The sequence below is a fragment of the Trichomycterus rosablanca genome, chromosome 11, assembly GCF_030014385.1.
Source record: "Trichomycterus rosablanca isolate fTriRos1 chromosome 11, fTriRos1.hap1, whole genome shotgun sequence".
Taxonomy (NCBI): domain Eukaryota; kingdom Metazoa; phylum Chordata; class Actinopteri; order Siluriformes; family Trichomycteridae; genus Trichomycterus; species Trichomycterus rosablanca.
In genome coordinates, this window is record NC_085998.1 from 6,181,565 (window position 1) to 6,194,827 (window position 13,263).

General features: G+C 43.3%; 1 protein-coding gene across 1 annotated transcript in view; it reads left to right on the forward strand.

Moving 5' to 3' along the window:
• The window catches only part of LOC134322991 (SH3 and multiple ankyrin repeat domains protein 2-like), a 58,525-nt gene that overhangs the window by 44,564 nt on the left and 698 nt on the right, over positions 1–13,263 (forward strand). Inside the window, exons 16-21 of the mRNA XM_063004395.1 lie at positions 1,771–1,906; positions 2,489–2,569; positions 4,550–4,674; positions 6,183–6,294; positions 8,655–9,464; positions 9,504–10,989. Coding sequence (XP_062860465.1) covers positions 1,771–1,906; positions 2,489–2,569; positions 4,550–4,674; positions 6,183–6,294; positions 8,655–9,464; positions 9,504–10,989 — 2,750 coding nt within the window. The remainder of the gene's footprint in view (positions 1–1,770; positions 1,907–2,488; positions 2,570–4,549; positions 4,675–6,182; positions 6,295–8,654; positions 9,465–9,503; positions 10,990–13,263) is intronic.

Here is a 13,263-nt window from a genome sequence, read left to right on the forward strand (position 1 = left end):
CTGGTTATTGTGCTCCTCAAACCGTTCCTGAAGCATTTTTGCTTTGTGGCAGGGAGCATCATCCTGCTGAAAGAGGCCACAGCCATCAGGGAATACCGTTAACATGAAAGGGTGCACATGGTCTGCAACAATGCTTAGGTAGGTGCTACGTGTCAAAGTAACATCCACATGGATGGCAGGACCCAAGGTTTCCCAGCAGAACATCGCCCAAAGCATCACACTGCCTCCGCCAGCTTGCTTTCTTCCCATAGTGCATCCTGGTGCCATGTGTTCCCCAGGTAAGCGACGCACACGCACCTGGCCGTCCACGTGATGTAAAAGAAAACGTGATTCATCAGACCAGGCCACCTTCTTCCATTGCTCCATGGTCCAGTTCAGAACCAGCATTAATTCCTTCAGCAATCTGAGCTACAGTAGCTCGTCTGTTGGATCGGACCACACAGGCCAGTCTTCTCTCCCCACCTACATCAATGAGCCTTGGCTGCCCATGACCCTGTCGCTGGTTTATCACTGTTCCCTCCTTGGATCACTTTTGATAGATACTGACCACTGCAGACCGGGACCACCCCACAAGAGCTGCAGTTTTGGAGATGCTCTGACCCAGTCGTCTAGCCATCACCATTTTTCCTGCTTCTAACATCAACTTTGAGGATAAAATGTTCACCTGCTGCCTAATATATCCCCCCCACTAACAGGTGCCGTGATAAAGAGATAATCAGTGTCACCTATCAGTGCTCATAATGTTATGCCTGGTCGATGTATGCTGTCAGTAATAAATAAGGTCCCAACGTACTTGAAAACCTTCACTTCGAGAAAATTCTCCCTTCTACCTCTATTGCAGAAAATCATTCACTCAGAACTTAAAGATGCTAATTTATTGACTCGCTCTTCTGTTTTCACTAGTGTGTGTGTGTAGCTACTACATCAAAGCCTCTTTGAACAAAAGTGACTCCATAAAGGGCAGCTCTCGAGCACACACACTCTTTCATCATTTCATAAAACACACTAGCCCACCAGTGTTGAGATCAGTGCTGCGCTCTCCAGTTTAAATCTCAGCTCTGCTATCAGCCAGCTGGGCGTCTACACAGACACGCGATTGGCTGTGTGTCTGTAGCGGGCGGGACGATAGCTGAAACGTTGGTACAACGAACAGTAGACCAATAGCACACAATGGGGCGGGACTACCGGAACACACGAGAACATCTCAAACTCAACACACAGGAGAAAGCACGTGCAGACAATGCTGACAGCATGCATACACTGTTGTACTACACTATATGGCCAACAGTATTCAGACACCTGATCATGAGCTTGTTCAGCTGTAACAACAGCTACTCTTCTGAGAAAGCTTCTCACGAGGCTTTGAAGTATGTCTGTGGGAATTTGTGCCATTCAGTCAAAAGAGCGTTTGACTGATCTGGGCACTGATGTTGGTCCACAAAGCCTCAACTGATGTTCCAGTTCATTCCAAAGCTGTTCAGCGTGACTGAGGTCAGCTTGGCATCTAAACAGACATTGTTGACTGTGTCTGAAGGGAAGGTAACTGAAGCCCTGCGATTTATTGATGCCCTATCCAGGGTATTTCTGCCCAGTGTTTCCCAGTCAAACCAGACCCGCCACAGCCAGACCCCTGACCAGGATAAAGAGGTTGATAAAAAAGAAACAAAAATAACATGAATATTGTCTAGACTGCACAAAGAGGATGGGCATTTTGGGTCTTGTTTGACCTAATGTTGATCTAGTGTGTGTGTGTGTGTGTGTGTGTTACAGGTGAACCAGGAGAACGTAGTGAAGGTGGGTCACAGGCAGGTGGTGAACATGATCCGACAGGGAGGAAACAGACTCGTCATTAAAGTGGTGACCGTCACCAGGAACCTGGATCAGGACGATTCAGCCAGGAAAAAAGGTACAGCGCCACCAACAGGACACACCCACCACCACCAACTGTATTTTATCAGCGGTTTTATGTGAGGTGGATTTAGACACCAAGTAGCGTCCTGTGTTTTTGGATTTTGGACTTTTGGCTGCTCCCGTTTACATATTAGGCATCACCACAGTGGATCATGGATCATTCTGGTCTGCATACCTGATCTGGCAACATTTTCAGTGTGGAATCCCTTCCTGGTGTGACCCTTCGTACTTTATCCGAGCTTGGGACCAGCACTGAGCAAACTGACAAGTGCACCTCCCAATGGTTGAGCTGTTCAGCCACCCAATCATATCAGCTTCCCAATCATAGCCAATCCTGTCAGTCTGAGGCCTAACTGGCTAATAGCACTACTGAGATTCAAACCCCAGATCTCAGCAATAGTGGGCTTATGCAATTTACTACTGTGCCACCCGGGCATTGTTTATATTCAATTTGTTTGGACATTCACTATATGACTAAAAAGAATGTGATTACATTCTAAAATGATTCTGTTTACTCACAGAAAATCTAATTTGTGTGTGTGTGTGTGTGTGTGTGTGTGTGTGTGTGTGTGTTTAGCCCCGCCCCCTCCAAAGCGAGCACCAACCACAGCCCTCTCCATGCGCTCCAAATCAATGACATCAGAACTGGAGGACATGGGTAAGACACACACACACACACACACATTGACACACGTACACACAATCATACACACGACGGGTGGGGTGTTTTCTCTTTCTTTTGTTTCGGACCATTTGATCCTGATTTCTGGTCTGAATGAAAACGAGAGTCAAGGATTCAACATAAGCAAACTTAGGACTGCACTAAATGTTACATTATATGGGCAAAAGTATGTAGACGCCTGACCATAAACTTGTTGGCCACCCAATACCAAATCTACAGGCGTTATTATAGAGTTTAAGTTTGACATTAGAGTTTGTTAGGTGTGTCAAAGTCCTATACACACATAGTGTGTGTGTGTGGTGTGTGTATAAACTAAACTTTGTGCATTGTTTGTGTTTAGTGATATTTAATTGTCTATTGTGTTTGTAAATGTGTGTTTGAATGTATACTGTGAGTTTGATTGGGCACATGGAACAGGAAATGGCATAATCGTTGTTTTATAATTAATTTATTACATTATTTTGTCCATATACTGTGTGATAAATGTAGTATTGTATATACTGTGTGTGTTTGTTCTGTATGTGTGTATCTGTGTATCTGTGTTTTGTATAGTGTGTGTGTTGTGTGTATCTGTGTATTTGTATAGTGTGTGTGTTATGTGCATGTGTGTATCTGTGTATTGTGTGTGTTTGTTGTGCATGTGTGTATCTGTGTATTGTGTGTGTTGTGTGCATGTGTGTATTGTGTTGTGTGTGTTTGTTGTGTGTTTATTGCACATGTGTGTATTTGTATAACGTGTTGTGTGTGTTTATTGCACATGTGTGTATTTGTATAACGTGTTGTGTGTGTTGTGCATGTGTGTATTTGTATAACGTGTTGTGTGTTGTGCATGTGTGTATTTGTATAACGTGTTGTGTGTGTTGTGCATGTATGTATTTGTATAACGTGTTGTGTGTGTTGTGCATGTGTGTATTTGTATAACGTGTTGTGTGTGTTGTGCATGTGTGTATTTGTATAACGTGTTGTGTGTGTTGTGCATGTGTGTATTTGTATAACGTGTTGTGTGTGTTTATTGCACATGTGTGTATTTGTATAACGTGTTGTGTGTGTTGTGCATGTGTGTATTTGTATAACGTGTTGTGTGTGTTGTGCATGTGTGTATTTGTATAACGTGTTGTGTGTGTTGTGCATGTGTGTATTTGTATAACGTGTTGTGTGTGTTGTGCATGTGTGTATTTGTATAACGTGTTGTGTGTGTTGTGCATGTGTGTATTTGTATAACGTGTTGTGTGTGTTGTGCATGTGTGTATTTGTATAACGTGTGTTTATTGTACATGTGTGTATTTGTATAGTGTGTTGTGTGTGTGCTGTTTTGCATATGTGTATCTGTGTGTTGTATAGTGTGTATGTTGTATGTGTTTATTGAACATGTGTGTATTTGTATCTTCGTATCCGTGTTTTGCACAGTGTGTTTATTGTACGTGTGTATTTGTAGTGTGTGTTTATTGTATGTGTGTATTTGTATATTGTGTTGTGTATTTGTGTTGTGTGTTAAGTGTGTATAGAAAGCGTAGAGTGTTTTGGTGTGTTAGGGTGCTAAATGCTTCTCTCTCGTCTCTGTGTAGATGCTCACTCTTCTAATGTCGGTCTGAAGAAGAGGATTGTTTTTCAAGTCACACTAAGTAATCACTCAGAAATGCATGAAGAACAAAAATACGATCATTAGAACAAACAAAGCAGATACAGAAGAACATTTAATCATCAGCCAATCGCTCGCATGCAGCTCTCGCACCGCTGCCTGAAGCATAGACAGATAACTGCTGCTGTTTGCACGGCTTTGACGGCTGAACCTTTTCTTATTTCATTTATATATAGATGTATAATTTCCTCCTGAATCTCATCATGAGCTTTTTATTCTATGATGAGAAGGAAGATTGAATTTATATGAACGTAATTAGCTGCCTCGTAATAACCTCGTCCTGCTCTTCACTGTGTAATCTCTTTATATTTGTACAGATAAAGTGGATGAAGCGTCTCCGTCCCAGAAACACGTCAGAGACAACGGAGCGCCGGACATGAAAGTGGCTACGATAAAGCCCCGCCCCTCCAGTCGCGGCATGGTCGTGCCCAGCGATTATAATGTAACTTTTCTTCTTTATTTCCACCACTGAGCTGCTTTATCATGAATAAGTTTGTGCAGATATACGAGGGTTCTGTTTTAACTTATTTATTAAGAATTTTAAACATAAATCACATCACTTTTCTCCATAGTCGCCTTCGGATCCATTTTTTCAGCATTGTACCAACTCTAATGCCATCAGCAAAAAAATTTTTTGGTTAAGCTTGTAGCAACTGATGCAGCGCTGCTTTCACATCATCATCACATGAAAATCTTCCTCCCCTTAAAGCTTCTCTGAGCATCCAAAAAGGTGGAAATCAGATGGCGCTAAATCCGGACTATAAGCGTCTCTCATTCTCTTAGACACGACCGATTACGTCTCCTCCCACCCTCACCGCTTCCAAGCAAAATATAAAAGTGTGGAAACTTTATGAAGATCCCTCATAGAATCGGATCAGTGGGTGCTCTGGTGGCACAGCTGTAAAACAAGCCAGCCCACCACTGCTGAGATTTTAAGCTCTCAAGTTTCAATCTCAGATCTGATGGGCTGGGGTTGATTGGCTGTGTCTGTAGGGGGAGGGACAATGATTGAAACAGAGTTTCTCATCGCTGAGGCAATTGGGGTGAAAAAAGAATAAATAAAACTTTAAAATGAAATTAGGTCAGCAATCAGATAATTCAGTGGTTGTAACGTATTGTAATGGTTGTAATGAAGCGCTGCTGGTTTGCTTTGGGCTGCAATTAATCCAGTTTTATGTAGAGCACTATACAGTGCATATAATATGTATAAGATGTGGCAAATTTACTGACACACTGCATAGTGCATTACTATGTGATTTCGGATGCAGCATCAGCTTCAAAATTAAAAAAGCTTTAACATTATGCATCAGCAGGAATGTAACGATACATTCTACCCACAGTGTGATGCGATTTACGATACTGGGTTCCCGATTTTTTTAAACAAAATTAAATTGAAGACAAATGATGACAAAGTTTCCTTTTATTATTTACCTTTAAAACAATAAAATAAAATAAAATACTGTATTTGTGCTTATCTTTAATTTATGTAAATAATGAATGTTCTTTTATTTCTGAGGTAGGTACAAACTGCGAAACAATGCTGCACATTTCCCTTTTTGTGTAAAAAAACTGAAATGAAATTTTAAAACAAATCCCACATTAAATAAATTAATGAATGATACAAATAAAGAAAGTATTCTCACATCAATAAATTTGGCTGGAAAATTCCGAACCTGGCAACCCTGTAGACGTCAACCAGGCGAGGTGAATAGCACCAGCGCCCTCTGCTGTTTAAAGTGAATATCGATTGATTATACATGTAAACCAATTTGAATTGTTTCACATGTGAACCGATTTGTAATTGTCTTGTGGTGCATCATTACATTTCTAATCAACAGTGGCACCATTAATGTAAAAAAAACAGACAATTAAACATCAATTATATAAGATGAAAATGAAAGAATTTGTTTCACCAATCATTGAGTGTTTTGTATACTCTGTATTTTGCAGTCCATGTACGAGCGACAAGGTGTAGCAATCGTTCCTCCCACTGTTCCCAGTGGCCCACAGGGGCCGTACCTGGGCATACCCAAGGGCACAATGAAGAGACAGAAGTCCATAGGTAAGCAAAACAATGATTGTCTAACCTTTTATTGTGGTGGTCTATATGCATGCCTGCTTCATGGCCTGCTTCCTTAGCAGTTTGGAACGGTCTTGTGGAAGCTGATTTTAACATGCTGCTCTATTTTTACGCTCGTGTGATGGCTATTCCCAGTGTCCATTACGCTTTCATTATACAGCAAGTTCTGACTCGCCAGCTGAGCCCAGTTCATTAAGTTACTAATAAATTAGGACAGTCAGCTTGCCCATCCAAAATCCTCTGCCGGAACCATTAGGAGTAATTGAACATTAAATGCAGCAATTAAATTACTGCATTTATGACATTATTATTTAATTATTTATAGGCATTAAAGTGCTTTTTGCTGCTCTGTCCTCATGGTCTGTGGCAGGGAAATTTGGGATTGATGGATTGATGACCAGACTCATTCAGTCTAAGCCAAGAGCAGATGTGTATTTGGACACGACTCACAAAACAGAACCTAACTAGATTGAGTTCCACTTACCCTTAATTAATTCTGTGCCTGAATCAAGCTGGATGTTTGAGTGGTCTTATTATAAATTTGGGCTTTCCCTGTGGTCAGTTGAAGCAGAGGTCTAATACAGTAGCTCACTACTGTGGAGGGCTCAAGCTCTTAAGTATAAATCTCAGCTGGGCGTCCAACAGGCACAACTGGCTGTGTCTTGGGGAGGTAGGTTGGTAGGGTTTCATTGACACTGCAGAATTGCCACCTCTGCTGTCTGGTTGAGGCATGTGCACTTGTGTTAAATGATTTGTGTAGCTCATGGCTTGACCTTCTGTGAGACCCCACCACTGGCAGGTGAAAAAGATGCTTCTGGTGACTACACATGTGACAGTCTCAGTTTTCCTCAGCCAGCGTGGGGTTGATGCAAGCGGTGAGATGTACTATGGGTGTGTTCGAAAACCTAGTGAGCTCTCTACATAGACGCATTTTACATCATCCTACACACGCTCCCGAGAAGAAGGCTGTTCGAAATCCTAGATGCCCTAATATGCTCACTAGTAAGGTACCTTAAAATTTCAACGCTATTTTGACTCAAGAACGAGTGAGCAACCGATGCTGCCTTAGCGGTGAAGGGAATCCCAGCAGTCAGTGCGGCACAACTTTTCTCACAGAAAAATACAAAATTATTGTCAAACGTAAATAAATAATTATTGATTTTTAATTTGTATAAAGGTGCACAAGTGTATTTATTTGCAAATTCAGGCTTGTCAGCAAATGTAACCGTTTTCGGTACACGGAGGGAGATGTTAGTTGACATGCTAGCGCGTTGTGCCACCCCATCCCATTGGCTTGAATGGCATGATGTTAACTGTATTAACTTAGTAAGCAAAAACTGATGGAATCGCTGTCTGAGTAGTGCATTCGAATAAACCTGCCTTATAAGACGATGACTTATTAGAATCCTCTCTACTTAGTAGCTGCCTATGTAGGCAGTAAGACAGCAAGGCAGCTCATTAGGTTTTCGAACACACCCTATATGACCAAAAGTATTTGGACACCTGACCATAAGCTCACTGGACATTTCATTAAAAAACAAGTGGTATTAGAATAAAGTGATCTTTTCAGCTAGAACAATAGCAACTTTTCTAAGAAAGGCTTCTCACAAGATGTTGAAATATGTCTGTGGGAGTTTGTGCCCATTCAATCAAATGGCTGAGCACTGATGTTGGTCATGAAAACTTCAGTTGATGTTCCAGTTCATTCCAGAGCTGTTCAGTTGGGCTGAGGTCAGGGCCCTTTGCAGGACGCTGGGGTTTCTTTAAATGAAGCTTTTCTTCATGTCTTTAGGACAGGAATGGAATGGCCTTCAGTTAACTGTTGCTGCAACTGTGGCTGAAACACATGAATTTAATAATTACAAGAGGTGTCCTAATACTTTTGTCCATATAGTGTATTTGCTATAGGTAAATTGGAAATTGATTCCACTGGCACCATCTAGCGGGCACAATTGGCAGTGCCTGCAGCAGACACTGATTGGCCACCGTGTCTGCTTGGGGGCGGGATGACCGGACTATGTGGGTGGGGTCTTCAAACTGTGCAAAGACCCTGGATAGCAGATAGAGGCGCCTGTGTAGAATGCATGGGTGAAAAGAAGGGGTCCATTAGGACTGCGCATGTGTCGGAGGAGCCTTGAGCAGCAATATACACTCCTCGACTGCAATCAGGGATCCCCAGCAGCGGAAGACAAATTGACTACACTAAATTAGGAGACAATGCATATATATATATATATATATATATATATATATATATATATATATATATATATATATATATATATATATATATATATGTGGTGGACTACTTTATCAATAATCTAAAGCTTTGCTCTGTGTAGGAATCACAGAGGAGGAGAAGCAGTTCCTGACTCCTCCATTATTAAAATTCACCCGCAGCCTTTCTATGCCTGATACATCAGAAGACATCCCACCTCCACCTGGCGTCTCTCCTCCATCGCCACCTTTTAGCCCTAATGCCCCCAGAACCTACAGCAACAACCAGCCTGGCCTTCCCCAAGCAGGCCGAGGATACGCGAACACAGGCACCATCCACAGAGTCGGCTTCCTGTGTCAAAACTCGGATCAGTACGACCCTCAGAACTCTATAGTGACCCAGCAGAATTCTCGAACTCGAAACAGAGCCCCGGTTCCTGAGAACCCGTATTCTGAGGTCGGAAACAAGGCACTGTACGTCCCGGCTAAACCAGCGCGGAGGAAGGGAGTTTTAGTGAAGCAGCCGAATGTTGAGGACAGTCCCGAAAAGACCTGCTCAATCCCCATCCCTACCATAATCATAAAGGAACCTTCGACTAGTAGCAGTGGGAAAAGTAGCCAGGGAAGCAGCATGGAGATTGACACAAGCACTCCTGATCATCCTGGTCAGCTGAGGCCTGAGGACAGCTTTAGTGTTAATAATCCCTTCGCTGCAGCGATCGCCGGGGCGGTAAGAGATCGAGAGAAGCGACTCGAGGCACGGAGAAACTCGCCCGCCTTTATTTCCACAGATTTAGGAGATGAGGACGTACCCATATGCGCTCCAACTCCTCGCTTGCGACAATCAAAGTCTATTGATGAAGGAATGTTTGCTAATGATCAAGGTCTTCGAACATTTATGGCACCCCCTTCTTCGCTGCTAAAACTGTCACAAGGTGGTAAAGATGAGGGTGGTGATAGTAGTGATGGTGGAGGTGGGGGCAACGTGAATGACTCCGAAGAACTCATGATTGTACGTGAACCTCTTAACACAAGAACAAGAAACTGCCCCGATCTGGATAGTCCAGTCAGCCTCCCAACAACAATGAAGACCTTCATCTCTAATGGTGCAGAGTACCTACACCCGGTTACAGGAAAAGCTCTTGATCCTAATTCCCCATTAGCCCTGGCGCTGGCTGCCCGAGACAGAGCAATCAAAGAGCAAGCACAGCCTCCTCAACCACCGCCAAAGGTGGAACCCCAAAAACCAGACATTAATCAACCCCTTTTTATTGATACCAAGCTCCGTTCAAGTATCGAGGCCAGCTTTAACGCCTCTGTGAGAGCAGGACGTGTTGGTCTTCAGAGGCAGAAGACAGAGTCCAAATATGAACCAGAGAGTATTAAAGAGGTCAAGCAAGTTGAGGAGAAGAAGAACATGGTGATTGATATTGTTGATACATCGCAGCAGAAGCCTGCAGGATTGTTAATGGTGCACACGCTGGATGGGGTAAAGCTTGAGGAAAATAACGTGGATGGAAGTAAGGATGAAACGGGGCATTCACAGGACACAAAACTGAGAGACTCTGAGCCTCCTTTGGCCCTTCACTCACAGACCTCTGTGCCATGCCGGACAAAAAGCATCACTGCAGGCGGATCTGTAGATGAACCTATCAAACTGCCTTTCCGTATCCCGCCTCCACCTTTCGCCTCGGTGGATATCGATGAGGAATTTGTATTTGCAGAGCCTTTACCTCCTCCGCTGGAATTTGCCAATAGTATTGACATTCCTGAAGACCAGGTAGCAGAGATTCTTAAGCAGAGAAAAAACAGCATACCAGGAGGACTTTTGCCTCCGTACCACCCCCACGCTCCTCCACCCATTAACGCAGAACATATACGTCCTGTCAGAATCTCGAACTGCATCCCTCTCCCCAGCTACCCTCCACCACCTCCTGAAAACTTCGAGCCAATCTTAGACTCTGGAATCGAAATGGACAGTCGGAGTAGCGGAGACCCCCACCTAGAGACCACCAGCACCATCTCCACAGTGTCCAGCATCTCGACTCTGTCTTCAGAGGGCAGCGAGCCCTTGGACACCTGCACAGTCTATGCAGATGGGCAGGTCTTCCTGGTGGATCGGCCCCCTGTGCCACCCAAGCCAAAAATGAAGCCTATTATCAACAAAAGCAATGCACTTTACAGGGACCCCCTGATTGAGGAAAGCCCCGAATCCTTCAGTCAACCCCCACCTGCACCTCCTCCACCCCAGTCCGAGTCCCACAAAACACCCACTCAAAGAGGTTCTAAACTCTGGAGGGAGTCTCCTGAGCTCCGGAGTCCGCCCTCGTCCATTCCGGATCCTAAGGCCAATGTGATTAGCGAGTTGAGCTCCATCCTGCAGCACATGAACCGGGAAAAGTACCCGAAACAGGGGGATTCTCTGGATTCTCCCACAGGGCCGAGGAGCTTCACTAACAGGTGAGCATCTGTAGTCCAGAACTGACTGTAGATGAAGTGCTATTCAGTGTTGGGGAACATTTAATGAAGGAAGTGCTTTTGCTTGGTTGAATTTACTAAAGTAGAGAAATCCATAAGGAAAGCACTCAGGAATAAGCACAAGTGTATCTCCAGTGTACTCAAGCAACTGTTTGTTTATTTGTTTGTTGTATTTGGTGCTGTGTTAGTCAGGCGTCCATATATTTTGCCCATGGGTGTACAGTATAATGTTGGCTGTCATTGAGTCAAGCCGAAACACGTTGTAGCAGCTCCCTCTAGTGCTTACTAGTGCAAATTACAACTGAGGGACCTCAATTTAATTTTTTTAGTTATTAGGATTTTAACGTCATGTTTTACACTATGGTTTCATTCATGCCAGGACCGGTAGTTACTGCTTACACAAGATTCATCAGTCCAAGTTTAATATTAAACACAGACATGAACAATTTTGCATCTCCAATTCATCTCACCTGCACGTCTTTGTACTGTGGGAGGAAACCGGAGCTCCCAGAGGAAACCCACACAGACATGGAGAGAACATGCAAACTCCACACACTTGGATTGCTCCATCTGGAAATCGAACCCAGGACCTTCTTGCTGTGAGGCAACAGTGCTACCCAGTGCTAATCTCTGGCTGCCCGAAGTAGCAGTATTACAATAACTCATGAGGGATCTACATCAGCGCTGTGAAAAAGTATTTGTTGTGTTTGCTGTATTTGCCGTTGTTTTAGTCAGGTGTCCACATATACACCGATCAACCATAACATTAAAACCACCTCCTTGTTTCTACACTCACTGTCCATTTTATCAGCTCCACTTACCATATAGAAGCACTTTGTAGTTCTACAATTACTGACTGTAGTCCATCTGTTTCTCTTCATGCTTTGTTAGCCCTCTTTCATGCTGTTCTTCAATGGTCAGGACCCCCACAGGACCACCACAGAGCAGTTATTATTTAGGTGGTGGATCATTCTCAGCACTGCAGTGACACTGACATGGTGGTGGTGTGTTAGTGTGTGTTGTGCTGGTATGAGTGGATCAGACACAGCAGCGCTGCTGGAGTTTTTAAACGCCTCACTGTCACTGCTGGACTGAGAATAGTCCACCAACCAAAAATATATCCAGCCAACAGCGCCCCGTGGGCAGCGTCCTGTGACCACTGATGAAGGTCTAGAAGATGACCGACTCAAACAGCAGCAATAGATGAGCGATCGTCTCTGACTTTACATCTACAAGGTGGACCAACTAGGTAGGAGTGTCTAATAGAGTGGACAGTGAGTGGACACGGTATTTAAAAACTCCAGCAGCGCTGCTGTGTCTGATCCACTCATACCAGCACAACTCACACTAACACACCACCACCATGTCAGTGTCACTGCAGTGCTGAGAATGATCCACCACCTAAATAATAACTGCTCTGTGGGGGTCCTGACCATTGAAGAACCGGGTGAAAGCAGGCCAAAAAAGTATGTAGAGAAACAGATGGACTACAGTCAGTAATTGTAGAACTTCAAAGTGCTTCTATAGGGTAAGTGGAGCTGATAAAATGGACAGTGAGTGTAGAAACAAGGAGGTGGTTTTAATGTAATGGCTGATCGGTGTATGTTGGCTGCATGTGAGTGAGTCAGTGGAAACATGTTATAGCGGCCCCCTCTAGTGCCTATTGGTGGAAATTACAACTCAGAATGTCTCAACTATCAGGATGTAAAATTCGAATAAAAAACAGAAATCAAGGATTTATTAAGTTGAAAACCATAAAAATATGCACTTACCAGAAATATCTTACTTGCAACTTGTTCCAAAAAAGTTGGAAAATGGGTTATGTTTACCACTTTATTACATCAATGTTCATTTTAACAATGAGGCCCCACACAGAGTGTAACTGCATCATGCCCAGTGATTCCGAGGAAACCGGACCCACCATGACCCTGACCAGGATAAAACTGTGATGAAAAACAAAAATTAAATAAAACACACAAACACACACACAAACTGACACATATAACATGTACACTATGAGGACAGCAGTATCGGGACACCCCTTCTAATTTTTGAATTCATGTGTTTAAGCCACAACAGTTACTAACAGCTGTAATAAATGAATTATATAGGAAATCATATGCTTCTTTTGACTGAATGGGCACAAACTCTTACAGACATACTTCAAAGTCTAGTGAAGCCTTCCTAGAAGAGTGGCTGTTGTTATAGCTGAAAACATCACACAGAGATCACTGTTTTAATACCATTTGTTTTTAG